The 27,865-nt window shown below is 38.3% G+C and overlaps 1 protein-coding gene across 2 annotated transcripts in view; it reads left to right on the top strand.

Annotated features, from left to right (window-relative positions):
* DOK7 (docking protein 7) overlaps window positions 1-27,865 on the top strand; it is a 70,936-nt gene that overhangs the window by 9,920 nt on the left and 33,151 nt on the right. For both annotated transcript variants that reach the window (XM_032987435.1, XM_032987434.1), the window contains exons 5-7: window positions 9,782-9,901; window positions 17,648-17,755; window positions 21,220-22,094. In XM_032987435.1, coding sequence (XP_032843326.1) covers window positions 9,782-9,901; window positions 17,648-17,755; window positions 21,220-22,094 — 1,103 coding nt within the window. The remainder of the gene's footprint in view (window positions 1-9,781; window positions 9,902-17,647; window positions 17,756-21,219; window positions 22,095-27,865) is intronic.

Below are 27,865 nucleotides of genomic sequence, written 5' to 3'. Positions count from 1 at the left end.
TTTGTTTCAACCTCCTTTCAGGTAGTTGTAGGCAAGTTGCAACTAGCCAGTAAATTTCTGCTGTGGTGGTTACTGTTATAACCAAACCAAGTCAGTGTGTAAGTGTCTGCAAGGAGGTGCACAGGATAAGGCTTCATTTCTAAACACATTTCTGTCAGGAATGATGGACGAATAAAGTGTCTCTGGTGTTTAGTACAAGATCTTGTTCCCTGGAAAGATATCCCAAGGATGTAGGGACCACTGATATTACTCTAGTAATCTGCGTGGCCTTATGAGCTCTGCAGATGAGCAAAGAGGTTGTGCAGGAGATATGTAGCAAGAAATTTGATGGCTGAGCCAGTCTCCTTCCTGCTGGGTTCTTGTCGGTTTGAAGGCATCCCCACCACAGCTTCCTAGGAGGCCCTGTAGAGCCTTGCTTTGAGGCATGCAGTGTATGCTCCTCAGTTGTATGGCTTGCCTAAATCTTGCGCTTATCCATTTAATAGTTGCTGTTAAAGGATTGCCTGTGTCCAAAAATCTAAATATAGCATCTCCACAGGCACTCTCTTGAGGTCACCTAACTTTCAAGTAGTCAGCAACAAGGCACTTAAGATACAAGTGTAAAGAACGAAGGTACATTTCAGTAGGATCTAGCTAGCAAACTCAGTCCTAAATTATTGTGTTTAATAAAACCTATCTGTTATCTTCATTTGGTTTTGTAATTAAGTGGATCTATATCATTGACTATGTACTGCTTAGATCTGTATTTGATTAGAATGGAATATATTAGATTACTAGCATATCACACTACAGTTCTATGTATTGCTTATGCTATGTTGTTAAAGATGTATATTTCCCCAAATAAAATCAGACCAGTAAATAATATTAACTATTTTTATGTGATATAAAAAATGTTCCATAGCCCATATCGTGAATATTAGACCACCTCAGTTTGTGCATTACACTTTGATTACAGTGTTTAGGGAGTAACAATTTCATTTTTTTTATTCTTAATTGGGCTTTGTAGTAAATGCTAATATATGTTATAACACTACTAATATACTAGGAACTTTCATTTAATGTTAACTGATTTGAAAGAAAATGTTATGTTTCAATACGTAGAATATCACTAGTTCACACTAATGCTCAAATTTTGAAAGCTAGCAAGTAAATGACCAAAACTATTAATCTGAAATAACTTTCTGTCAATTTTTGCTTAGTTGTTTGGTAGTACAAATGAATGCTGTAATTTATTTTGAAAGATTAGTGCTGCTTTAGTATAGAGAATTTGCTGTGGCAGTTGTGTTATTAAAGTGTTGAATGAGACACGGCTGAACTGGTTATGCAGCAGCATTATAGAATGCTAATTATTAAGTTTCTGCAATATAGAGAGAAGCTATTTTTTTTTTAGAATGAGATCAAAGAGAAACTTACAGTTTGGAAGTCACAAATGCCTAGATATCACAGACTGTTTGAGGTTGGGAGGGACTTCTGGAGGTTACCTTGTTCAACTCCCCTGCTCAAAGCAGGGTCAGCTAGAGCAGTTTGCATGGGACCATACCCAGTTGGGTTTGGAATATCTCTAAGAATGGGTGCTCTACAATCTCTGTGAGCAACTTCTTCCCATATTCTGGTGTATCAGCTGCTCCTTCCAATTTTGTATTTTCTGCAGCCTTGTTGAGGGTGCACTCTGTCACATTATCCAGATCATTAATGAAGATGTTAGCATTAGCCCCAACATTGAGCCCTTGCATACACTGTCAGTGATGGACCTCCAGCTGGAATTTGTGCTGCTGATCATAACCCTTTCAGCCTGGCAGTTCAGCCAGTTTTCAGTCCACCTCACTGTTCGCTTATCTAGTCTGTACTTTATCAGTTTGTCAACTAAGATATTATACGAGATGGTGATGAAATCCTTGCTAAAGTCAAAGCAAACAAAATCTACTGCTTCATCCACCAAGCCAGTCATTTTATCAAAGACTATCAAATTGGTTAGGCATTATTTCCCTTCTGTAAATCTATACTGACTACTCCCAGTCAGCACCTTGGAAATGGCTCCTAGGATTACTTACACTATCCCCTTCCCTTGTCTGTGGTTCCTTGAATCTTCCTTCTTGAAGATAGATGTGATGTTTGCTTTTATTTTTTCCCCAGATTTCAGGCACACCATTCTACCCCCAGTCTCCATGACCTTTCAGAGATAATAGAGTGTCCTTGCAATGACACTAACCAGCTCCCTCAGCACCTGTGAATGCATCCCATAAGTTCCCATGGGCTTGGGTATGTTCAATTTGTTTATCTGGAACTCTTCCACTATAGGAAAATTGTAATTTTTCTACATTTTTCCCACCAGTCTCAAGGGCCTGGGATTCTTGATAAGGGAATTGAATCTTGTCAGTAAAGACCAAGGTGAAGATCTTGAGTACCTCAGCCTTTTTCATGTCCTTTGTCAACAGGTCCACCATCTAATTCAGCAGTAGGCTGAAGTTCTTCCTATTTTTCCTTTTGCTGCTGATATACTTGCAGAAGCCCTTCTTGTTGCTTTTTACATCCTTCCCCAGATTCAATTCCAGGTAGAGTTAGGCTTTCCTAACCCCATTCCTGTGTGCTTGTACAGTGTGTCTGTATTCTTCCTGCGTCATCTTGGTCACCCTACTTCTACACTATGTATGCTTTCTTTTTATGTTTGCGTTTTGTATGGAGTCCCATGTTCATGCATGCAGGCTTTCCTGCCACGTTTTCTTGGCTTGAATTTGCAGGCTGTGATCCTTGAAAATCAGCCAGCTCTATCAGATCCCACTTCTCACCATGGGATTCTTCCAAGTAAATTCCTGAACTCTGCTAGGAAGTGGGAGTGAAGATGTTATGGATCCCTAGGTAAGCAGTGAAAAAAACCACCTGGATTCTTTTTTCAGGTGTGTTGCCTAAGTGGAGATGACACTCTAAAGCATCACTAGAAAAGATGAAGTGGTGATGGTATTGCTCAGCATGTCTTTTCTGGTTGCCATACTTTTATGGAGTGGGACACCTGGGTTCCTGGCATCCTTCAGCCTGCAGGGCTTCAAATCTTTGTTTTCCTTCTGAGCAGTGGTTGGCACCCACAGAAAGAACATCCCACTACAAGGCCTGGAAGTTGCCTCACTCTGTAACCAGACATGCAAATGTTACTGGGATCGGAAGAGAAAAATGGAGTATGTGTCTGTAGCCTTGTGACTGGGAGCACAAGTGCAGGGACAGACCCTAGATGCTGGTCAGTGCTCCTAAGCTTAAATGCTTAGTTCCCAAACTTAGATCTTAGTTGTATTAAGAAAGCCCGGAAATAATGGGGTATATGTAAATAGCCTTTAATTTATGTTCTTTGGTTAAATTATGGCATTTCTTCTGTAACTTGTTCTAGATTTGATGAGCTTGCTGTGCTCCAAGAATTTAAACTGATTGGGGCTTACTAAGTATTGCTGTATCTTACCTCCAGATTGCAGAGAACCCAAATGGTTCAGTCCATAGGCCAGGGTGCCAGATGCATAAGGAACATGTAGTATGAAATGTCAATGATAATACAAATGTGAAACTCTAGGTGATGGAGCTTAAAGCACCTTAATTACCTATGTTATGATTGGTGGTTGTTGTGTTGTGTTTTGTTTTGTTTTCCCCCTTAAGCTTACACTGATTTCTTGTGCAAAATGATACCAGTGTAAAAAGGAACAAATATGATCCCTTATCTTTCAAGGGGAACTTTTCTGGTTCTAGGAAGATATTCTGTATTTCTTGATATGCCATTAATTATAAAGTGGTCTTTGAAGCTATGGTGAGGTATACACAAGTAAAGAATCTGACTTCTAAATGACTGTCAGCTGTTTCTGAAAGTCCAACACTGTTTTGACCATTGGTGTTGTCATGACTCTCTAATCTTTTAAAATCAATCAAAGTGTGAATTAGGCTTAAAATGCAGTCTTGAGTTTTGTAGATCCTTTTATATCTATGATATTTTTAAAATTTCCAAACTAAATTTATATGTTCTTTATTCTAGATTGTTGTATCAACGTTGTCCTTTAGTGTAATGTTCTCTCTCTCCACGATGCTTATCTCCCTAAATATTTATAAAACATTTATTTATCCTCTCTGTCACTTTTGTTATGTTAAACAAGCTCAGCTGTTTATCTTCCCAGTAAGATACAGGAGGTCATCAGTAGCTCTACTATGTACCTGTTTTTTAAGAACGAATTAATTTTTTTTTTTCTTGGTTACAGGCAACCAAAATTAAAAAGTACATTTGAAGGGGCTCACTACATTGTTGAAAATTATATGAATGTGTTTTGTTTTTTTTTTTTTTTTTTTTTTTTTTTCCTTTAAGCTATGTCTGTCTTGATAGCTGAGAACCTTCAGTTGCCATGACAGGGTGTTTTTGCCTCTTCCCCTGCATGTGTGCATTCAAAGGGAAGAACATCATATTCATTTTGGTACAAAATAGCCTGCCATGGTTGGAAACTCTTTCCATATTGAGTTCAAGTTTATCTTGTTAAAGGAGCTGATGCCCTTAACTGAGCACTTAGACATATCTGCAAGCAAAACAACATTTAAATATGTGTTTAGTCTAAATATTTGATTTAATACTGCCACTAGAAGAAAATGCTTTTTATAAATAAGACCAAAATAAAAATATAACTCTGGTTATTCTTGACAGAAGAGTGTTGATAAAGGGAAAGACCATCTTTCTTCAAATAACTTGACTCTTTTACCTCATTCCTTTGAAATTCTTGAGGAATAGGACAAACTAGTGTTCGGGAAAAAAACCTGATATGTTATTAGAGAAGTTGATTTTAATTCTTAAATGAAAGCACTCTCCATTACCCTGTCACAGAAATATCATATAATATTATGCAGACTCTATTATTAATGTTACTTTCCTGTAGGTTAAACCGTATCTTTGCTCACATTCTTCCTATGAAGCTCTGAATGCAGAGGATTAGTGAATTTAAGTTTTAAATACCACTGTGGTAAATACCTTACTAAAAGGAACTGACGATCTTGTAGTTTGATGGCATTTCCTCTCCATAAAAAAACCCTGAAGCCCCAAACAGAAGCAGAGCTTATTTTTGGGTATTTTTGTAGTAAAATTGAGATCTAAAAAGATAGGAATCTATTTTAACTTTCTGTTCCTTGCTTCCTCACAAAATTTTTCATGAATATAAAACACTTAATTATGTTTTTGAATTAGCTGCTCAGTACAGGTTTTGTTCAACTCTGAAGGCTTTGGTGCTCAATCCAGGTAGAGGGAGATGACCTGAGGTAATGCAGAGATTTCAAACATTATGTCTAGGTGCATTTTTAAGGTGGTTAACACCAGTTTATTCTTAAATAGGAAAAAGAGCTTTTACACTTTGACCTGCTCTTGCTCTTAACATCACAATTGTACTGCTAGAGATCAGAAATCCTTTCTTCTGCTTCTGACAGCTGCAAATAAGTTAATCTCCGGGGCAAAATTTGGTGCCACCAAGTCTCTCTATTGATGAAGCTCAATCACACGTACCAATTGCAAAAAGCATACATCTGGGCCTAATAGTCAATTGAGAGGTTTACTTAGGGGAACAGGCTGGAGAAAAGGAGCTTCTCACTTTTCTAAGATGCTAGCTCAGTTAGTGTGCACTGATTAAAATGACCAGTTGCTGCGACGATCTTGACTTGGAGGTCAGTGTGAAAGAATTCAAGTAGGGTAATAAAAGGGCATGTTAATGCTGTGAGAATTCAGGCTTTCCAATGTTCAAGTACTTCAGGATTAGCTTCCAGAGCCTAGAACAAAGCTGCCTCATGTTTTCTAACAGTGTCTCCTAGAAGAGAGGAACTTGTAGGAACCTTGGTGCCCTTTGAAAGAACAAATGATACCACTGGTGTTAGTTGCAGGATGAGCAGGAGTATTTCTATGATTGTTTTGATGAAATTAGGTGCTTCTTTCTTTCTAAGACTTCTGCAAGTGGCTCTTAAAAATCATTCGGAAATAGTGGAAGTGGCTACCAGCATATCTAGAAGGGCCAAAGGAGGAGAGGAGGAGCCCTATAACAAATGGGAATTTATTTGAAAAATAGAAGCAGTAGAGTTAGGTGGCTGAACTGGGCAATATCTGGAATTTCTTGAAAGATTCTGGCTTGTGTAGATTAAAACTTCTGCTTATGTGCAGATATTGTTCTGTTGTTCTCTCCTACTTAGGCCTACTACAGACAACAAACATTCTTACCTTCTTTTTAGTAGTCATGTCCATGTCTTAGTTGGCAATAATAGGAATATCCGTGGTCATTTTCACCAGAGAGGAGAGCAGCATGAGCCCTGCAGCCTGAGGTACCTTCTAAAGGGAGTTGCTCAAGGTCAGGGTTGTAGCATACCGGTTGGACAACATGATGATTGGCATGAACTGAACTGCTGTGGTTTGTACCTGTCCTGTAGCTAAAAGACTTAAGGCTCTAGCATTGTATGGCACTTGTTAGGAGTAATAATTCATGAGAAGGGACTGATTCTTCCTCCTTGCTTTCACACACAGTACAGAGATTTAAGCAAGTTTTGGTGGTTGTGCATTTGGGGGGTGTGTTTTCCCATGGGTTTGCTTTTTTAATATGATGAATTAAAATCAAACATTAGCAAGATTTAATAGTACTTGGAAGTTTTATGAAATTGACAACTTCTCTTGAACGTTTGGAAGACTGTACAGTGCTTTACTGCTAACTGCCACAGAGGACTGGCTTAGTGTTTCAGCCTTGTGCAAGTCTTACCCCATGGAGAGAGTGAGTGAGTGAGCTCTTCAATCTAGTAAACAGCTGCGTGGTATTACAGTGATGCATACCACATATTCCTTGGCTTCCAAATGCTTCTGCACCAGATCTGTTCCAACACATGACTGAGATGTGTAATTTCTAGTAGTGAATTTCTCAGCTTTCTCAAAAAATCAGAAAAGGAATATAATTGCTGGCTTTTATGTATGCTTTTAAAACATAACTTAGTTAAGTTTTAACCTATTCATTCATCTCCCCTGATGTCTTTTGCAAGGACACACAGCCTTCCTTCCCTTGTTCCTTCCCTTGCAATCTAGTTCCACCTATCTAGACAAGAAAGAAAATGTCTCCTGTGGGAGTTGATCAGCAATTATGGCGGTGATGTGCATAATAGAATCTACAAAGAAATATTTTATGCATATGTATATATTGGATTTGTATTCATGTGCACATGTGCATACTGCATTTGCACTAGTTATATAAAGGTTGTCACACTTGTTTTCAGGATTTCCAAATGTGTGATAGTTCTATGTAGAAATCATTCTTCGAGTTAAGTGGCCAGCTCACACGCACACATTCACTTTTTGGTTTCTGTTAAAGTCAAAGGCTTGTCAGGAGTCTTTAACTCCTAAGAGGCTCTACAATAGTGATAAAAGAACAAAGTGGTCCAGATGTACTTTTTATGTACAGATATATTTGAGGAATCTTCTTTTCCTGAATGGCAACATAGATGTATAGGATTCTGCTGAATTACCAAGTCACATAGTATAAATTACCAAGTCACATAGTATATCACAATGCTTGAGATATGAATTTCCTCTCTTGTGTTGTCTCTATATCCTGCTTGCTTGTTGTACGTGGGATGGGAAGGTCATATGTTCAGAGTCCAGCAAAGCCTTATGCTGCCCCGCTCCCTCAAGCAAGGCATGGCTCCTGGTGTCAGTGTGATTTATGGGGGAAGGCTCATACCATCTAAGATTAGGCAAACTGATTTCCCTAGACTCCCTCTACCCTGTGGGGGGAGGAGAAGGCAGCTCAGAGGAAGAGCTGAATTTCAAATAATTCCTGAATACATATTTGGCACCCAGCTATTTCTAATACAGTGTTCTCTGACTCTTTGGCATCTCTTGGGGAGGGGAAATAACACAAGACTGTGAGTGAATCACCACCAGACACTTTTATACCTGTCAGACTGTGTGATTAGTGTTGTAATCTCCTAGATGGACTTTGATCCTGAAGACTGGGTGTGTATATGTGCTATGAAGAAATGTGGGACAAACTTGTTTTTAAAAACAATAATAGAAAACAATACCACAGAAGTGCAGAGTTAAGTAGGCTTTACTCTGGTTTACATTTCATGAGCTTGTGTGTGTTCATTTTCTCAGTTGCTTAAACATAGCTTAGTGTTTTAATACTTGTCTATCCTGAATCTCAAGTAATATATTTGAGACCATATAGTCTGGAAATGATTGGCAGGCCAGCCCTTAAGTATAAATTTAACTTCTACCAGTGAGTGAATTCTAATTCCAGTTGAATTTATAGCAGTTCACCAAATGAAATAAACTAGCAGGAACAGGATTTCTGTTTCTTTGGCTGAACGAGTTTCGATCAGTAAAATCTGAAGAGGAACAAATGTGAAAAATCAAGTTACGAAGACGCTACTAACAATGTTGTCTTGAATAGATTTAAGCAAAGTAGGCAGAGACTTAGATGTGACTTAAACTGAGAATGACAAAAGAGTGTGGTCCAGAATATGCTTTTCCTAGTGTGGTTAGTTTACTGCTTGCTGGCTATATCTAATTTACTAAAATAGTTAATTTGGTTTGTGGTCCACTCTTTATTATCCCCTTTGGATCCCATAGCCCTTTGTCAAGAGTCAAAAGTGTATCTATTGCTTAAGTGAAATGTGAATATCCTGTTGGATATGATGGCATATGTGTGGAAAGTGATAGGGATGCAGGCATTCTGGTCAAACTAGCTCTGCTGCTTTGAGTGAAATTGGCAAAAACATGTGTGCAACTCTGAATTGGCTAGGGACATACAGAAGTTAAACATGTCCAGATTAGAGGCCCAATTCCCTAGGAAAGTAATATGCAGTATCCTACTGCAGGTCTAAGATTTGATATTGTGGTTTTCTAGTGTGCTTGGCTCTGGTGAACTGACAGCACTTCTTCAAGGCCTGTATACTAATTTGATTTTCTTTTGTGTCTGGTCATTGTATTTTTTTTCCTGAAGTCACTGGTTATTGGGGCGTTTTAAGATCTTTTTTTTTTTTGTTTTGTTTTTTTTCCTGATGTAATATTTGTACTGACAATTCTCAAATAAAATGTTCTGTGCTGCACTTCTAGCCTTGTATATTGTCTATGCAGTCATATATCATGCAGCTTGGAACTTATTTGTTTATTTAGTGATTCTCATTCTAATTTTGCTTGGGGCTATTCTTAATGAATGGAAAGCAAAATATCAGAATAGAGCAAAGGGTAAAGATCTGATGACAACCTATGGAGTTGTGTTACATTCTGTTAATAATAGACACATAGGACTTAGTCTAGGAAAATTTATATTATAATCCAGCAGTATAACCAAATTCTAATTAATTGAGATATAAAAAGCTGCTCTTGGTTAAATGTGGGTAAACATAGAATTAACCTGGTTAATTTTGATGAAGGCACTTTAAGTATCCCTGACACTTGTATAGATAGGATTTGATCTACAAAATTTTAGGTGTAAATAAAAATAAAAGACCCAGACAGCTGTTGAGAATATGGCTTGTATTTTGGCATTGCTCTAAGTGCCCGAATCTCAGAAAATTAGCATAAATGATTAGTTAGCTATTGAATTTGTGTATGTTTGTGATATAGTGTGTGTGCTGACCTGATTTTTTTTCTTTTTATTTCTTTTCTCTGGAGAGAATGTCTTGTTGATTTCTTTTTGTGGCTTGCACTTAATACTCTTTTGATTGCTATATTATAAGTAACTTAAGCTAAACGTATTTCCAATGTATCCAGGTGAAACCCACATGTTTATGCTGTGCTTTCTTACAGGGGCTGGTGTTTTTTTCCTTTCTTGTGATGAAGGAGAGCAGATCAGCTTTCTGTTCGACTGTATCGTCCGTGGCATCTCCCCGACGAAAGGCCCTTTTGGTTTGCGTCCAGTCCTACCAGGTTAATATAGGAAGCATAGAGTAACTGAGCAAAGTAGGAACTTGCCATGTCTAGCACTTACTGCTGTGATTGTAAGAACAGCTTGCAGACACTAAGGGTGTGGAAAGTGCAAAGTGGTTTTCATTCTGAAATGTCACAATACAGATTTATCAGTTGAATGTACCCGATTTCCCCCTGCTGCTCTGGCTCATTCATATTTCTGGTGATATTGCTAACTTTAGCCTTCTCTTATTTAACAGCATGAAAATTTGGCAATTCAAATTGAAAGGAACCCTAACCTTTAGTTTTAAATTTACACAGTTCAACTTGGATCCATGTCTACATTACTATTTTGATAGTTTAATGGAAAATTAACTTCTGGGGCATTTTGAGCTCATCCAAAACACTTAGAACTAAGTCTTGCCAACCTTAGAAAACTTTGTCAGGCCACCACATCGCATTTCAGTTGTGCAGCTTAAGCTTCTTTTCTGATGTGCAAGGATTAATTTCCTTTTCCTATTTCATGGTAAATGTTGCATGCACTGTAATGTTCAGAGAGGAAATCAGTTGGCATCATAGTAAGCCCTGTTGCCTTTTGACTTTAGCAGATGAAGAAATATAATATTGAGCCAGAAAGATTGTGTCAAACAGGTTAAGGGTTTGGAAATGAAATTGCAGAAAAATACCTGTGACTTGACTGGGATATAGTGGGAATAGGCTGCAAGAATGGTGAAGGATGAGGTGGGATTTGTGGAAAATAGTTAGTTTCTGTTTAAGTCCTAGGCAGTTAATAAGTGTTTGACAGGATTTTATTGCTGTCATAAGATTAAGATAATTGCAGGAGGGATATGTGATGGAAAAGATTAGATCTGTGGAAATATATTATGGAAAGTTAGTTAAGGTAAATGCAGTAGACACAAGGCTCAGTTTGTGTCTTTCCCATAGTTGTAACACCAAAGTAAATAAAATAATAACACAGAACAGCAGGCAATAAAACCTCATTCTTCTTGTATGATGATCTGAATTTGTGTTGAACTAAGTGGAGTGTTAAAAAAAAGCAAACAACAAAAAACCAACAGAAACCCAAACAACTGCTGATACTTAATACTTTGCTATTGAACGCATATTTTTCTGCATATTTAAAACTGTATTAAACATATGCAACTCCTAAATCTTTTATTTAACAGAAATTTATGTCCACAAAAATTAAGCCTATAAGCAACTATTGTGTTGTCTTTTTCCTTTTAATTATTATTTTTTTAATTTTAATTTTAGGTGACACATTCTTTGAAAATCTTTTTTTTAGATGCATGTAGAAGTAAGTCTGCTTTCGCATCTTAGTTATCAATTCTGGCATTTGTGGGTTGTTATACATAGCCACATAGCACATTCCCTTCCCTCCTTCAAGAGCTCTGACCTCACTGAAGTACAGGAAGTGGATGGAATGTCTTTGGGATAATTCTGTGATTATCGTAAGGGAAGACCTCTTTCCTCAGGTCTTTTAATTTGTCTTGGGTGCTTAATGGACTTGCCACTAAAATGAGGTGAAGATATACTCAGCCACTCAATTTCACCTTGTTTCCCTGGACAGGAGCAGTGCTCTGTAAGGAACTGCTCATGTTCTTGCAGAGTCCTCTGCAGTCTGTTTCAAGCCACTTTGACCCCTCTAACTTACATTTCCCTGTATCTTTACCCTTGTCTCTTCTAGTATGTTGTCACCCTATATGTGTATGTCCCATCATAGAAAGTTTTTATTTTCTATGTTCTCTTTCATTTATTATCACATGCAGAAGTTTGTACAGACCTGTTAAAGGCACATGCACATGTACAATACTAGCGATTCATCCATAAACTGATTTTCCTTATCAAGTATGCTGTTACACAGAATGTACTGTATTGCTTGAAAAGGTTAAGTCTCTACCAGCTGCATACTATATCTGAACAAGAGTATTGAAATTCACCCAAATTTTTGAAAGGGTTAGTTATTAAATAGATCAAAACTTACAGACTGGGGATTCTACCAAGGAACATCTAGTCGATGTTATTCATATTTACTGCAGTGCAGAATGCTACACAGCCTCAACTGTGCTTTATAGATGCAATGTTCTGATTTTGTGTAATTTAAAAGCTTATATAGGGAGCAGCCCTCTCTCCAGTTTGCTGTTTGATTTTGGCTTCTTGCTGTTGCCTGTACCTTTCCAACTTAAACATAAAATATGCTTGAATAACTCTTGGGTATTTTCAAGAAAGGAAAATATAAAAAAGGCAGCTGTACAGAGGAAAGAATGTAATGTGGTGAAAAAATGTGACACTGGCAGTATTCTCAGACACCAATGCCCACAGCACAAATAAAATCTAGAGACGTTGTGCAGTCAACATCTGCTTAGTCTGTCTTTGAAAACGGGGTAATGAATGAAGCCAGTGGCTTCATGTACAAACAACTCAACCATATGGTTAAATGGTGTGCTGAAATATTTAAGTATTAGCACAAAATTAATAGGAAATAATAGAGACTGGTTTGAAGAGGACCGGAAAATGACCAGTTTCCTTACTTTTGCTTGCTGTGGCAATTCTTTAAACAAATTTAAAACGCCCAGTATCCAAAGGAGTTTGGAAACTGCATGTACAACGGATATTTGCTCAAGTACAACATTCACATCTTCTTCTCAGGATTGTAGTTTTAAAAAATACACCTTACTTCCTTAAATGCTTTGTCTTGTTATAATATAGATACGTGATTACTGTATGTATTTTATTATGTCATCTATAAAATAGGTAATGAAAATGCTGTGCAGTGGAACTCATAAAATGAACAGGCCATTGCAAGGTATCAAAATCTGGTCTAATCTCTTACATCTGACTTGCTTTTAGCAGCAGGTTAGACTAGAGAACTCCTGAGATCCCTTCCAACCTGAAATATTCTGTGACTTTTTGGAAATGGGTATCAACTGAATATGAATATTTTCATGATTATAATAATCTATTATAATCCAAATATGAATCCAAAATAAAATGGAAAAGGGAAAGAACATTAAGATGTTTTACAGTTTACTATTTTGTAGTACTTTTTTTTTAATTTTGGGAGTCTATTAATTTTGCAAGATTGTACCAAAATATCCTTATTGGTAGCTCTATTAGCAGATTGGAGGTTTTGATTTGTTAAAAGCTGCATGATCAGGTCTCAAACCTGAGACATATGGTGTTGAGTACGAATGCAAAGGTAGCATAGCGTTTTAAATAAAGGACTCAGATGAGTGACAGGATGTCTTTGGATGGCTTGTTTTCCCCAGCTACTAGTTGGAAGATAATAGCTGTAATTGGCTACTTGTATAGTCTTTTTTTTTTTTTTTTCTTGAGAAAATATTTAGAAAAAAGACCAGAGAGTTTTATGTTCTTGTCTTGACAGAAGTTTAGGTATTGACGTAGTAATGAATCACTGATTGCATGGTTTGTAATCTATACTGAATTTGCATGCATATTATTTGAGAAATGTTTGTTGATCAGATGTGCATTGAATTCCTTCTTTTCACTACCAAGATTCATCTTGAATGCCAAACATGAACACAGCAAAGGCCCAACAGCCAATCAGTGATATCTTTGATCACTGGGCAGATCAGTGCTCTCTAAATCTGGCTAAGGCTACGGGACAGTCTAGTTCTGCAGGCTGGAAAGACCCCAAGTGTAATGTTGATAGTTTTGATGCTCTCTTTTAATTTTGGAAGCTTTTTCAGGCTGCTTTGTGACTGACTGGAGTGTGTGCAGTGCTGCTTGCTGAGGATCTATCTGATACTCTTTCTTTTTGTTGAAGCTTGATACACCTTTGGCCATTGCAAGACAGCTCTGTGGCTGCCTTCTGCAGTATCTGTACCAAGTGGATTCTCCTCAAACTTTTAGGACATCTTTTCATTCCTTCAGGCATCTTAGAAGGTGTGGAGATGTTAGCATGAAGGTGAGGGTCCAGGCCTGATTTGCAAATGTGCCTACAGTTACAAAGGAAGAAAGAAAAGAGGGATATTCAGCCTAACTTATTTAACGTTGTTTAATGAAGTAATTAACCTGTGTTGCATTTTAAAGATGCATATAATCAAGCGTATCGTAGGTAGCTGCTGACTTAACTTGATACAATAAATTTTTTCCTGACAGGTGCTTACTGAACAGCTCTGAAGCTTTGAATTACTGTGACACTTTACTCGTATGTTACCAAAGTATTCAAAATCTCCCACGATGAGCAGCTGATGTGGCTTTAATGAATATCCACCAACGTAATATAAAAATAAAATCTCCATCAGAGGCATTTTCAGTCTAGCCAATTTTGATGTAATCCTTCCCCTTTGCCCCAAAGTGGTGTTCAAGAAGATTTCAATGATTGCCTTGCGCGAAAGATTTTTCTTCATAGCAGGGGATGTGTTTCTGTTTGTAACATGATAAAACACTTTCTTAATTGAAGGACCTGGGTGAATCTAACTGCCTAGATTCCATGGGAGTAAGTCACGTGATAGAATACATTTGTTAACAGTTTGGGAAATGAAGGTAGTAATTGCTCTTAGAATTGTTGGAGCTACTGTGGGATGTTGTGTGGGCAGAAGCTGTCTGAACTTCCTTGGACAGCTGTCTCACTACCGGTCATGCTGCTTCTGTCCTCCTGAGTTAGCGATAAGGCAAATTGCTATCCAGTTATTTAGAGGCTTTGTACTGTGCATGCACAATGTGTAGGATGATGCCAAGAAATCCAACTCTACTGTCAAAAAACCCCTTGTTTTTATAATTTTTTAGGCTGTATTTTTACACTCATATGACTGGAGGTCATAGGTTATGTCTTCCAGTAAAGACTGGTCTCTAAAAGGTGGCTGCCAGTTACTTCAGTCCTTAGCGTGATCTTGTAGCAAATCCTCCTGATCAGTGCTTGATAGTCTGTAACTAATATACTGGTATAAGAATCTGCTGCTTCTGGGGAATAATATTGTGTGTGTTTTCTATAGAAGTCTTGCTTATTATCCGAGAAGATTAAATGTAGACAAAGACTTCAGTAAGACTGGTGAACAATTATTTTCAATATCTGCCTAAGACTTAAAGTCTATATCTGTTTGGCAGGTTTTGAAGCTGTTTCTCTAGGTATTTTGTACTACTTGCTGAGAAAGGGTTCTTCTAATCAATCTTCCACAAAAATAGGCAATGAGAGGTCACAGCACATAACTATGAACCCAGTTTTATACACATCTTTTATACATAGGCAATCCTTAAGGAGAAGTTTAACCAAAAAATTACAAGTCCTGTTGAACAGACAGTATGTCTAAAGATTTCATGTTGTTGGGTTAAACCTCTTGTGTTCCATAGCTGTGTAGCTGATAGGGAATTTGGCTTCTAGAAGCAACTGAACATATGAAATGCAAACTTAGTGATTTGCTTCAACTTCTCTCCTACCTCCCTATCTTGTATTTTTTTTATAGGCCATTTGTGCAAGATCGGTTGTTTGACCTTTTTTTTTTTTTAATTATATCTTTTGCTGTCTGTAAGAGGGATATCAGTTACTAAAAAACTAATAGTTGTGTATGTGCCCTAGTAACATTCTGAAAATCTCTCTCTCTATATAAATAATATTCTAAAGAAAGTGAGAGGATCTTTCCTACTGACAGTTCTTTGCTGTGGGAAGCGTTAGTGTCTGTTGCATCTTGGTTTGACTAATTTGTTGATCTGTTATGCCAACTTTATATTCAGAGTGCTTGTAGAACATTTTTGTTGAACCTTGTTGGACATAAGGGTATTTAACTAGGTACAGCAGAGTAACTGGATCAGAGGACACTAAAAAATAGATTCAAGAAGCAGCCTGTAATGCTGTATGCCACTGAGCAGATCCTTGCATAGACCTGTCTGGGTTGCACCATAAGTGCTGGTGGCCTAATCTTCTATTTTCCTTTGGCAGAGGTCCATATGGAAGCTTTGGGGGTTTCGTTTCAGTAAGCAGTTGTACAGGTTTGAACTAGTCAATGCTTAATATGAGTTGTATTGCAGGGAAAATAGGAATGGAGACCTAACAAAATTATCCAGGTCAAACAGTCTTATTTTCTGTTCTTAAAGTCAAGTTTGGAAAGTGTCAGACACTGACATCAAGCACTGTTTGAGCTGGGAGACACAGAGGTCACAGACCCTGTTGGTCACAGGCATTGTTGCCTTGTCCCTGTTAGAGCATCTTTGATTTCCAACATATGTTGTTATAGGACTGTGTGCGTGTGTCTGACTTGTTCTGCAAATCTCATCCAGATTGCAGATTGCTAAAGATGGAAACCCCCTCTATATGGGAAAGTAAGTTCAGCATTGTCACTTCTGTTCCTTTGACACATTCGGATCTATCCAGGCCAGATCAGAAAGTGAATACGGTTAGGGAGGAGAGATGTGGCAGCTTGTTTCTCAGGTAGTTAATAATATAGGGACTCCCATGGGACTTCAGCTCACCTGGCAATGCTCCTTCCCCTGATTGTGAGCTTGCTTTGACTGTTGTGTTGACAACATCAAACCCACCTCCTTTAAAACTGAAAAAACTGGATGAAAATTAAACTTTTCTTACATAATTTCAACTGTTTATCTTACTGACTCAACCACAGCAGTGTGTAGCCATTTTCATCCTTTTCTTCTTATTATTAAATGATTAAATGATTAAATATTTTTATGGTGTGCTACTACTACCCAGCTGATCAGATACACAAGAGCAGTGGCTGTGAGGGAGCTAATCTGTTTTATCTGTCATTAATTACTTTCCCTATGTAAGTAATAAGAGCTACTGAAACTTCTGATGATGAACAAGTTAGCAGACCATATCCGTTGCAACTGCTAAACATGACACACTTGTCAGTGCTGTTTAAAGAAATCTGTAAGATTTCTGTTGGGATAATGGTTATGATTACTTCCAACATCTGATTTTATTGTTGTGCCTGGCTGGAAACAAAATGGTTTATAGGAAACTGGCCTGCTTTACTGATAAAAGTTCTTCCACATGCTGTATAGCTTTTGGTCTTTCTATTGGAATAGAATGAGCCTTCCTTGGTGAAGTTATTTCAGCTGGAATGACAAACTCAGTAAAATGTATGGGGAAAATCCCTGATAGTACATTTTAGGAATGGTTTTTACCATTCTAACTTGTCTTGTATTAAACATGAAGACAGAGACCCACTAGGTTGCTTATTTAATCTCTGATTTTTGAATTTAATGGCCTTCTGAATATCAAACTTGAAAGCAATGTCTTTGCAAATAGGTGATCTGGATTGGAGGTATCAGAAAGTTTAATCACCATGACTATGAGTTTATGATACAGGTTTGTAAATTTGTAGGATGAAAAATTTGGTCATTCTTGATAAAATTTCCAGAGTTCGGTGAAATCAGGACACAGTTTACAGGTCACATCAGTTTTCAGCTCCTCTAGACCTGCTTGATGCTAATTACCTCTGTAGCTGTTGCCTATAGTGCTGTGCTCTTTGGGGTTCTGTCCCTGGTGGTAACTCTTACAGATATTGGGTATAATCTCTGAAGGCCTTTGATAACTAAAATTATAACTTAATATGTATCGCTCCTCTAGGATGTGCCTAAAGGCAGATTGTCCCATACATTTTTCAGTCATCATTTTCCCCTCCTGTAGTACAAGATCAAACATAAGAACACATGAATATCTAACATTCTTATCTAACAGAAGAATATGTATTTTTTTTCTTTCCTTATTTTTATATATTTTCCATGTTTCTTCTTTTTTACTTACTTATTTTCTGTTTCTTTTTAAAGATCCAAGTACAAATCCAGCCTATTCAGAAGAAAGATTGGCTCATGAAGCTTTGCAATTAGAAAAGCGCTTGAGCTTGCTGTCCCATACAAGTCGCCAGGGCAGTGGAGGTAAGAAATATCTTTAATTAAATAAAAATAAATGGTGTTCCTTCCTTCATAGGCTTTAAAAATGAGCATATGTATATAAATATAAGATGCTGAGCTTTGAAGAAAAATAATAGAGAAATGGTCAAGATATTTGATTTGGATGCTCTTGCTTGCGGGGCTGTTAAAGAACAGCATTGTCTGAAGTCCGTTGATGTAGATTGGAGTTTTTCAACAGAGCAAAGGACTGACTTGTATAGTTCACACATGAGGCTTACAGCAGATTTTTGCAGGAAAACCTAGGACTCCTGTGCTTTGGTTCTAAGTGTTATTATCCATGCTCTTTGTGGTGTTATCTGTGCATGTCCCTTCTGGAGTTGTGTATCAGACTAGAATTGGTGTCTAGCACTGAATTTGTAAAAGGGCCTATGCTCTGAAATGTCATTTGAATTCTTTAATAGCAGAAGTTAAATCCTCAAAACATCTGCTTTGCTCTTGACTTTAAAGCCTACAGGCCTAAAAATGACCCTGTAAAGATCCTCAGGAGCTCAGTTATGTGCTTCTGTACATGTCTATGGCTACTTTAGTCTTGACACTACTGAGTAATGTGGTTTGTGATTAAATTCCACTGAGACTTCCTGAAGTTTTTCTTAGCATATAACTACTAGACTTGGCTAGATTGACGGAAAACAAAGAGACTTGATAGAGAAGCATGCCTTCTTTTATCCAGTCACTCTGGTTAGAAAACAGAGCCCAACTTTGTATACATTCTCTGCTTGAGACTACTTGAATTTATGACCTTATTCTCCTAAGAATGTTATAATTTTCAGAGAATGAGGAATCCTGGAGTAAGATTTTCATATTCTGTTCTTTGTATTTTTCATAGGAAAATTAAATATTTGTGTTTATGGGAAATATTATAACAACAAGACTGTCCCTGTGGATTTGGTGGGAGAACATTTGCCTGAATCTGGAGATTTAGGTTCTGCCACTGCCTTGGAGAATAGGTAGCTCTACATAGTTAGAACATTTTCTTCAAGGCTGTGGGAGGACTTCCCTTCCAGAGTTCTAAAGTGCCTAATATATTTGTCTAGGAGAAGTGATTTCAAATAAGTTCAACAATCTATTTTTTTAAATAAAAATAGATGTTTTTGTATGCAGAATAACTTTTATTTAACAAGTGTATTTCTTCTTCTGGGCATGTTGCTGAGAACTATACTAATATTTTTGTAATTCGTGCCTTCCATTTAGACAGCTGTATAATTTAAACTCAGGAGTTACGCTTATACAGGGGTCACAAGCCAGTGTCATGCAATGGATAGTGGGGGAAAAGGAATAATTAGATTTCACAGGATAAACATTGCTATTCTGTGATAGTATATATCAAGAATTACTCCACGAAGAGCAGAAAGTTCTAAACTTTTCCCTCAACAAATGAGAATAGAAATAGCTTAGTAACACCAGAGGCTCAGGTCACAATTTGCAGTGGACCCTACCCCTTTCATCTGGCAAGTTACTGTTCAAGGTTTAAAATTAACGAAATTAATGAAAATTAATACCTAAAAAATGATCTTTCTGTCAGCCTTTGTTTTCACATTGTTTTTATTAAGAAGAAAGAAAATAATATTGCGGACTGTGCATGTTGCTACAAGAAAGTGGGGTTTTTGTTTATTTTTGTTATATATTTCTGTGATGTTTGCATTTTGTCCTTATGCCCTTTCATACCAATGTTTAATTTTTTTCTTCCGTATTCTGTCTTGGATAACAGTAGTTACCTGCAAAAGTGTCCTTCTTGCAAGTATCAGTAAGAAAAAAAAATTCCTGCAAAATGTGCATAAATTAATCATAGAAGATCTTTTTGTGTATAGATATGTAAACATTTTTTAATAGTCTCATTTTTGTTTGTTACAGTGATGTATGGTTGCATTTTGGTATGGTTATTATTATAGAATCATAGAATGGTTTAGGTTTGGAAGGGACCTTAAAGATCACCTAGTTCCCACCCCCCTGCCATGAGCAGGGACACCTTCCACCAGACCAGGGTGCTCCCAGCCCCGTCCAACCTGGCCTTGAACCCTTCCAGGGAGGGGGCAGCCACAGCTGCTCTGGGCAACCTGTGCCAGTGCCTCACCCGCTGCACAGGGAAGAGTTTCTTCCTTACATCTAACCTAAATCTACGCTCTTTCAGTTTAAACCTCATCCTATCCCTACGCCATCTGATCAAGAGTCCCTCCCCACCTTTCCCGTAGCCCCCTTTCAGTACTGGAAGGCCACTATAAGGTCTCCCCGGAGCCTTCTCTTCTCCAGGCTGAACAACCCCAACTCTCTCAGCCTGGCCTCACAGGGGAGGTGCTCCAACCCCCTGACTATCTTTGTGGCCTCCTTTGGACCTGCTCGAGCAGGTCCGTGTCCTTCTGATGTTGGGGGCCCCAGAGCTGGACACAGCACTGCAGTGGGGGTGTCCTTGTAAGAGTGGAGCAGAGGAGGAGAATCCCCTCCCTCACCTGCTGGCGACACTCCTCTGGATGCAGCCCAGGACACGGTTGGCTTTCTGGGCTGCGAGCGCACATTGCTGGCTCACAGTCAGTTTTCCATCCACCAACACCCCCAAGTCCTCCTCCACAGGGCTGCTCTCAATCCACTCCTCACCCAGCCTGTATTGGTGCTTGGGATTGCCCCCACCCATGTGCAGGACCTTGCACCTGGCCTTGCTGAACTTCGTAAGGTTTGCATGGGCCCATCTCTCAAGTCTGTCCAGGTCCCTCTGGACGACATCCCTTCCCTCCAGCGTGTCACTGCATTGCACACCTCAGTGTTGTTGGTGAACTTATAGAGGGTGCACTCAATTCCACTGTCCATGTTGCCAACAAAGATGCTCAACAGCACTGGTCCCAATACCAATTATGGAGAAGTACAGTGTAGGAGAACTCACAGGAGAGAGCAGGACAGTCTTAAGTTTGATTTAATTTTTGTGGTCTCTTTAACATTCACTTTGATGTAATTCAGATAAGATTTAAATGGAGAAAAAAATACAAATAATGTTATCATTTGGTTGGTTCAGATAAAATAGGTACATGGAAATATCTTGTATGGCTTTGGGTTATGGTAACAAGGTTTTCTTCAGAGCATCCTCAGCTATTTTGAGCATGGGACTTTGTGACTACACACTGTCATATAAGATAGGAATATCTAAAATAAAACCAATTAACTGTATGGAAGTAAAATATGGTTGGTGCAAAACCTAAAAATTTAGCCTTGAATGCATTATGTTTCACAATGTGGTAGGGTTATGGCAAGGTAACATACTATTTGCATTTTATTTTTCCTACGGGGATAGGAATTATTGCAGGGATTCTGGCATTCTGACAGATGTTCTGCTTACAAAAGCAGATGGAATCTCAGGGTCCTTTCTGTTTGTACATACTTGCCATGCTTCAGTCTGTTGATTGTGTTTTAAACTTAGGTTGATATGTTTTCTTCTTTTCTAGGAGATGATAGAAGTCTTTCAAGCTCGTCTTCTGATACTAGCCACTCGGATGTTAGTGTTGGGAGCAGATTGACAATTTGGCCTGAACAATCTTCAGCCAGCACTTCTCAAGAGAGTCACGGACTGGCAGCTGCAAAGGGTATTCATCTTGGGGAAGAAAAGACCCTACCAGAAGGGGCACGTGGCACCACTAAACCACCTCCCAAGCCCCTCCGATCCAGACAGCTACAGGAAATAGGTCGTCAGAGTTCTTCCGACAGTGGAATAGCTACTGGTAGTCACTCTTCTTACTCTGGAAGCTTCTCTTCCTATGCTGGGAGCTTGGACATTTGCCATGGTGATGAGTTTGGATCATTGCTAAGCTTGCCATTGAACTTTCCTTCGGATCAGAATTTATGTACTTGTCCTCACAGTGAGGCCCAGAGAGGTGCAGGATCGGAGTATCAGGTTCCCAGCTCTCTCAGACATATTTATGATATACCCAGGAGTTTATTACAGGCAGCATCTAAAGATGTGCAACCAAAGAGTGCAGATTCCACGCTACCCAAGGACCAGGCCCTGTCACCTCAAGGTACGACTGACCCAAAACTGCTACTACCACACTTGGAAGCACGGAGGGTACCTGAGCACAGCCAGGACAGAGCGAGGCCTTCATCCTTACTTGCAGAAAGCAGCAAGGACTCAAGTGATGAGACATATGTGGATTTTGTTTCGAGGTGGTCAGACTCAAAACCACAAGGACAGGTGTCAGACTCCAAAAGTAGTGAGTTGTCAGCACCTAGTGGGGCCTCAGCTGACCCCTATGACACATGTAGCCCCCACCTTGGGATGACAAGAGCTCTTTTTTCAGCTTGTCCAATCTGTGGTGGACTGAAGGTAAATACCTAACACTGAGCAGATGCTAACAAGCCTTAATATAGCATGATTAATTTAAAATTACTTAAGTTGCAGGTCATAAGTGCTATTGTTTCCTTTATAATTTGAAGAGGTAATAACTTTGGTGGTGTTTATGCTCAAATTGAGAGGCTTAGCACTCCATTTCCTCAAAATCTGTGTCTGATCAAGAAAATACTGAACAATATAGGCCATCAGTTATTGCTCTTAAATTGGCCAGTTTTGGCTTTGGGTGTGAGTGGTTTACAGTGACAGAGATAGAAGTTTTACAGGCACTGAGAGGGCTGAATTAATCATACAATAGTAATTTAGCATGAAGGACATGGAGCTGTCTTGCTGCTGACATTTCAAAAGATGAAAGAAGAGAGGTCAAATAATATGTGTTGTTCTTACGGTGACCACAGTACATATTTTTATTTTATTGATGTTTTTCTTTTCTTTATCATTGTAATTTGAGTATGTCTTGCACAGGAAACTTTGCCAGATTAGCAAAATTTCTCAATGGGGAAAGAGACAAGTCAAATTGGCTATCCATAGCAATCGTAGTATATCAACTAATCCTGTATTGTAACTGGCCAATGACAGATACTTTAGAGGAGGTATACAAAAACTCATTAGTGGTCTAGTACTAAGACAGTGTATTTGGAGGAAAAATTATTTTGGTCACCAGTCACATATAGACTTAAAACCTAACGTATGGAGATTCATATGCCTTTCTAAACACATTTGCTAATACCTGTTACTATGACTATGACTTAGATTTTCTCATAAATTCTTTTGAACCTGCTAAATTCTTGGCTTTTTATAACAGTAAGCTTTATACATTAATTGTACATTGCATGAAGAAAATGTATCTGTGTTTATCCATTATGGAGAAGACATTTTTTGTGAATGTGTTTGCTAAACTAGATGCAGGTAAAGCTGCTTGTGCTGGTGAGCTGTTGAAACGAAGGGAGTGCTCAAATTAAGGAATGTGTGAAGTAGGGATTCAGTGAGAGAGAGTTTTGTTTGAGGAATTAAATACTGCCAGTTCAAGTGTGTACATTTTAATTGAGCATGTGAGATTACATAAATCACTGCGATGTAAAGGGCTTGAGTGTATAGTAAATGATGAAAGAAAAATTCAGATATTATAAATTTGAGGGGTTATTTTCTTCTCATGAGGTGTTTCATGCATTTGCATCACTGACTGTCTTCACGTATCTGAAAACTAGAAAATGCTGTCTGCCTGAGACACTTGTATAGCCTCCGTAACAGCACTTTGGACTTTGTCATGGACTTGCAGCATTTGGCAGGTAGGGAGACACTGGTGTGACAGGCCTTATAAGGTTGTGTCTACACTGATCGTTAGGTTCAGTGTTCTTGCAAGACCATCCTTGCCAGCCATCTCCACCAAAGGCCCTCACTAGCCCGCTAGCCTAATTCTGAAAGCTTGGCTGGATGCAAGGGCCCAAGAGTCAGCCTCCTACTTCTTTCTGCAGTGCAGGCAGCAGGATGCACAGCAGTGTATCTGCTGCTGGCTTCCTGTGTCTGCTGCCTGTAGTTAGAGAGGAGTTGGGGAAAGTGTGTAAGACTGATTTCTAGAAGGGATCTGCTGTGTGATCATAAAGCTCCAAGGTGGTTTTGTTATAGGTAGCAAGGAAAGAAATAATTAAGGTACAACTAGCTCACATGGTCTAAATGTTTCTGAGTGATCTGAATTGTCAGTTTAGACATGAAGTTATCAAAGTTTACCCTGGATATCTGTGGCAGACAGAAATCTGAGAGTAAGTATTTAATTACCACTGTGTATCTTCAGAGCCATTAAAGGCTAAATTATGTCACTTCTTTAAATGCCTATTGACCCCAACAACATGCACACCACATCTTTTATGGTAAGGTGCTGTCAAGTTTCATGGTGTTTCTAGTTGCCCTAATAATTTTAGTTGGTGAGAATTTCAAGAATTGTCAATATTGCAACAAATTTATTGAGAGAAACAGTGGTGCAACCCTCTTACTAACTCTTGTTTTAGCATGAGATGTGCACATATGCTTATCCTTTTTTCCCTAGCCATTTGTAAGCAGTTGGGAAAGAAGCCTCATTAAATGGAATGATTCATGGGTTTGTTTTTACTTTTGAAGGAAAAAATAACCTTTTGATACATTGTCCTGAGCTGTCAAGATGAGTTATTTCAGCAGTATTTAATGGATACCATATTTGGCTTTTCTCATGAAGAATACAGTGAAAGCACCAATCTGTACGCTCTAACTAAAAAATAATTCTTATTCCTTGTGCTCTGAACAGAATATGTTTAAGATGCAGTTAGGTCCAGGAGGAGTTGATTTATAGATTAATGAAGACACCAGGTTTTCATGTTTGTTCAAATTCACCACAAGGCTTTGGTGTGCCAGTGTTTGGAGTTCCTTTGCAATTTCAAGTTAAGCTGTTAATTAAATTGTGTTGATGGTTTTTAAATGCCTACTATTTAAAGTGAGTGATCTGAGTAAAGTCTACAGCAGTAATAAAGGATATAAGCATTGGTTTGTTTTCTGCCCTGTATGTAAACTTTGGCAAATGAAGGTTAGATTTTGGGCATGCTGTCTGTGTGTGTTGGAGTTCAGCATGTGAAGAGGTGGGGACAGGTTGCAGGATGAAGACATGCATATGTGGAAGGCATGGTGGCATTCGTGATTGGGATTGACTTGGTTAAGAACCACCTGCTCCACTAATGACAAGGATGATGATGATGAACATAGGGAGAACATACCCTGGGAAAGTGCCAAGGTTCAAACAGAAAATAGGGCAAGGAAGCCTTGCTGTTTCACTCTGGATGAAGAATAGAACCAGCATGAAGAAAGTCACTAAATATTGCTTCTATTATTTCTATATGGTATTTCATATTAGACATTGGGGATTAATAAGCAAGCATGCAGGGTGTTTTGCTTTCTGTTATATTAACATTATTGTAGTGTGCTCAAGATGCCCTTCTTTACAAATTCACAAGGTGTGCCTTTGCTATGTAATTTTTGCCTAGGTGATTTCAGTGCTATAGATGATTGCAGAGATTAATTCTTTGTGTATTGTAAGTATTTTTTAAGCTCAGAATGTTGGATTGTTATATGATTTCTGAGTAAGCTGTAGAGGTTTATCATTATACTTACTACATTTTCAAAAATTAGCTAATACTAATTTGATGAATAGAATTTCACTGTACGCTTGTTGCTCTGTAACTTCATTTGATGCTATAGTTGGAGAAATTATGTCAACCTTTTTTATAGGGTGTCTTTTTTTTTTTTTTTTTACACCACCACTGTTTGTAAATTTTCTTAGAAGTCTGAAAAATAAAATTATTTTCCAACTGCTTTTGTCCTTTTCCATCTGACAAGTACTGGCTTTAGTTGTGCTTTGCTTTTTGTCCCCTGACTTTCATCTTCTTGTAAGTTGAATTAATATGGAATGATTACGGCTGTCTCTCCACACTACTTAGCGTTATACTCAAATCACTGCTGACAGCTCAAAATGTGCCTATTAGTAGGAATGACTTTTATGTATGTCTAGCTCACCCTAAACTCATATTTATGTCAGTGGGAGTTCTTATGTATGTAGAAATATAGGCTTGATTACTGCTTTGGTAGTTAACTTGACATGATAGAAGAGAAAACAAAGTGTCAGTTTGTGTGTGGCTGTTACCATCAATCCTATATTGGTGTTCAGCCACTTACTTTAGTTGACCATTTGAAAATATCAAAACTGCCTTGGAGACAGTGGTCCCAAATTTGGAGCTGGTCTACCCAAATCCTCTGTGAGGTATTTGTATAGTTCTTGCTACCACTGTAACTGTATGCCTCAAACTTGGAACCTCCCGTGTAGTAAGAGGAAATACAAGAACCCTGCCCTACACCGTATAGGGAGATCTGGTACCCGCCTTGGGGCGATGTGGATCTTGGTTTAAGTGGGGAGCTGCTTTGATTACCTGATAGGAAATATACTTCTTTCAGTCTGTTCTGTAGAAACTGCTTTATTTTGCATTACAACTTTAAGGGAAGGCATGTGCATGTCTGTACTGTGATCCCTGAGCAGGCACTTTACTCACTGTATTTAATCATGCAGCACCGTGACCCTGCAGGGTTTGTTAATCACACGCAGCCTATTGCGAGTGCAGAGTCTCTGTGTAGGTCTAGAGCTACTACGAATATCTGTGTTTCCATTGCGTATTGTAGACCAGGGAGAGACTAAGCCTAGAGAGAAGCAAGGCTGATATGTCCTCAGGCAGAGAAGGGGCTTGAACTCTAAAGAACATCTTGCACTGAGGTCTGTTTTGTGGTCTTGCCTGGACTGATTTAACCAAGGTTATGAACAGCCTGTAACTGGGCTGAGAATACAGCCTTAGTCTTACAAATCCTGTACAAAACCCTTAACCCTGGGTTTAGCTGGTGTGTCTCCTTTCATTGTAGTTGCTGCTATGGAAGTGGTAAAAGAGATGGTCTCTAAGGTGTAAACTTATGTAGTGAGATTCGAGAAATAGTGGCTGCAGACTACATTGCCACATCCATGTAACTGAGAATGTTTTAATATTTTTTGACTCTTAATCACATACTTTTCTAATGTAGTATTAAGATAGATACTAAAGAAATTACAATATATTTTTATATATAACTTTACTATAGCTATTTTTTTTCCTGTTGGAGCCATTACCTCTTTCCCCATGAGATTGAACAACTTATGTGTTTATCTTGTAGTGTGTTTATTTGCCTACTTTCTCTAAAAGTATAGGAACATGATTATATGTAATTACACACTTTTTACATCTCTTTTCGAAGGTTTGGTTTCTTTTTCTTTTTTTTTTTTCTTTTGACAGTATTGATGTGTGACGTTATAACATTTTATGCTTCCTCCCACCTTCAAAAAAGCTACAGGCTGTCTAAATTCTCAGCTGAGAAGGACATATTTATCATCTTCTACAGCACTGTTTCTACTTGTATTTCTGCTCTAATCTCAGAGCTCTGGGCAGTTAGGCAACACACACACTGTCAAAACTATAACAGGAACAGTTTGCACCTCAGAGAAATCTGGGAGTCAGTTGTCATTATTATTGGCCTGAATGACAGTGTGTCTGTGGGGCTCTCGTATGCTTTGATGACCATTGATTCTGGGTATTATTGGATTTTGGAGTGAATTAGAAAACCTACATTTATGCTCTCTTCTTTTAAGATTTATTTCCAATTGTTTTTCTCTACATTCTGAATGTGATACGTTAACCTGCAGTGAGTTGCATCTTCCATAACATGTATCACCACTAAATGAGGTGACTGCACTGGACAGTGATTTGGCTATCTGGCATTTTACTTACATTACGGTTATTGTAAAAGGCTCTGAAATTTTTACAGTAAAGCAGTATTATGTTTTGGGCTTTTCACAGATTCAAAGGCGTCTTTAAAAACACCAATTTCCCCACAACATCCTTCTGAAATAGAAGAAATCCATGGTCATTGCTGTCCCTGACAATGAAATGCAGTCATTTCTGGAGCTGGTTGTGCTAACAAAAGCACACAGCACTGTGCAAATCAAAGATTGGAACAAAAGTATGTTCTCCAGTTGAAACTGGCAGAGGTAAGGGGCATAAAAGAGGTGGGTGTAGTGTCAGGCTTAGAGCTTGATTTGTTTTGTTTTCCTTTTTGTAGTTTTGTCCAGGACCCCAGGCTATCACAGATTTAACTCCCATCCTCTTACTAAGGTGCTGTTGGTTTTGCTTATGCACTGTGTTGAAATGTTG

The sequence above is a fragment of the Tyto alba genome, unplaced genomic scaffold, assembly GCF_018691265.1.
Source record: "Tyto alba isolate M040663 unplaced genomic scaffold, T.alba_DEE_v4.0 Super-Scaffold_6, whole genome shotgun sequence".
Classification (NCBI taxonomy): Eukaryota; Metazoa; Chordata; class Aves; order Strigiformes; family Tytonidae; genus Tyto; species Tyto alba.
This window is presented reverse-complemented; position numbering and strand designations above follow the sequence as displayed.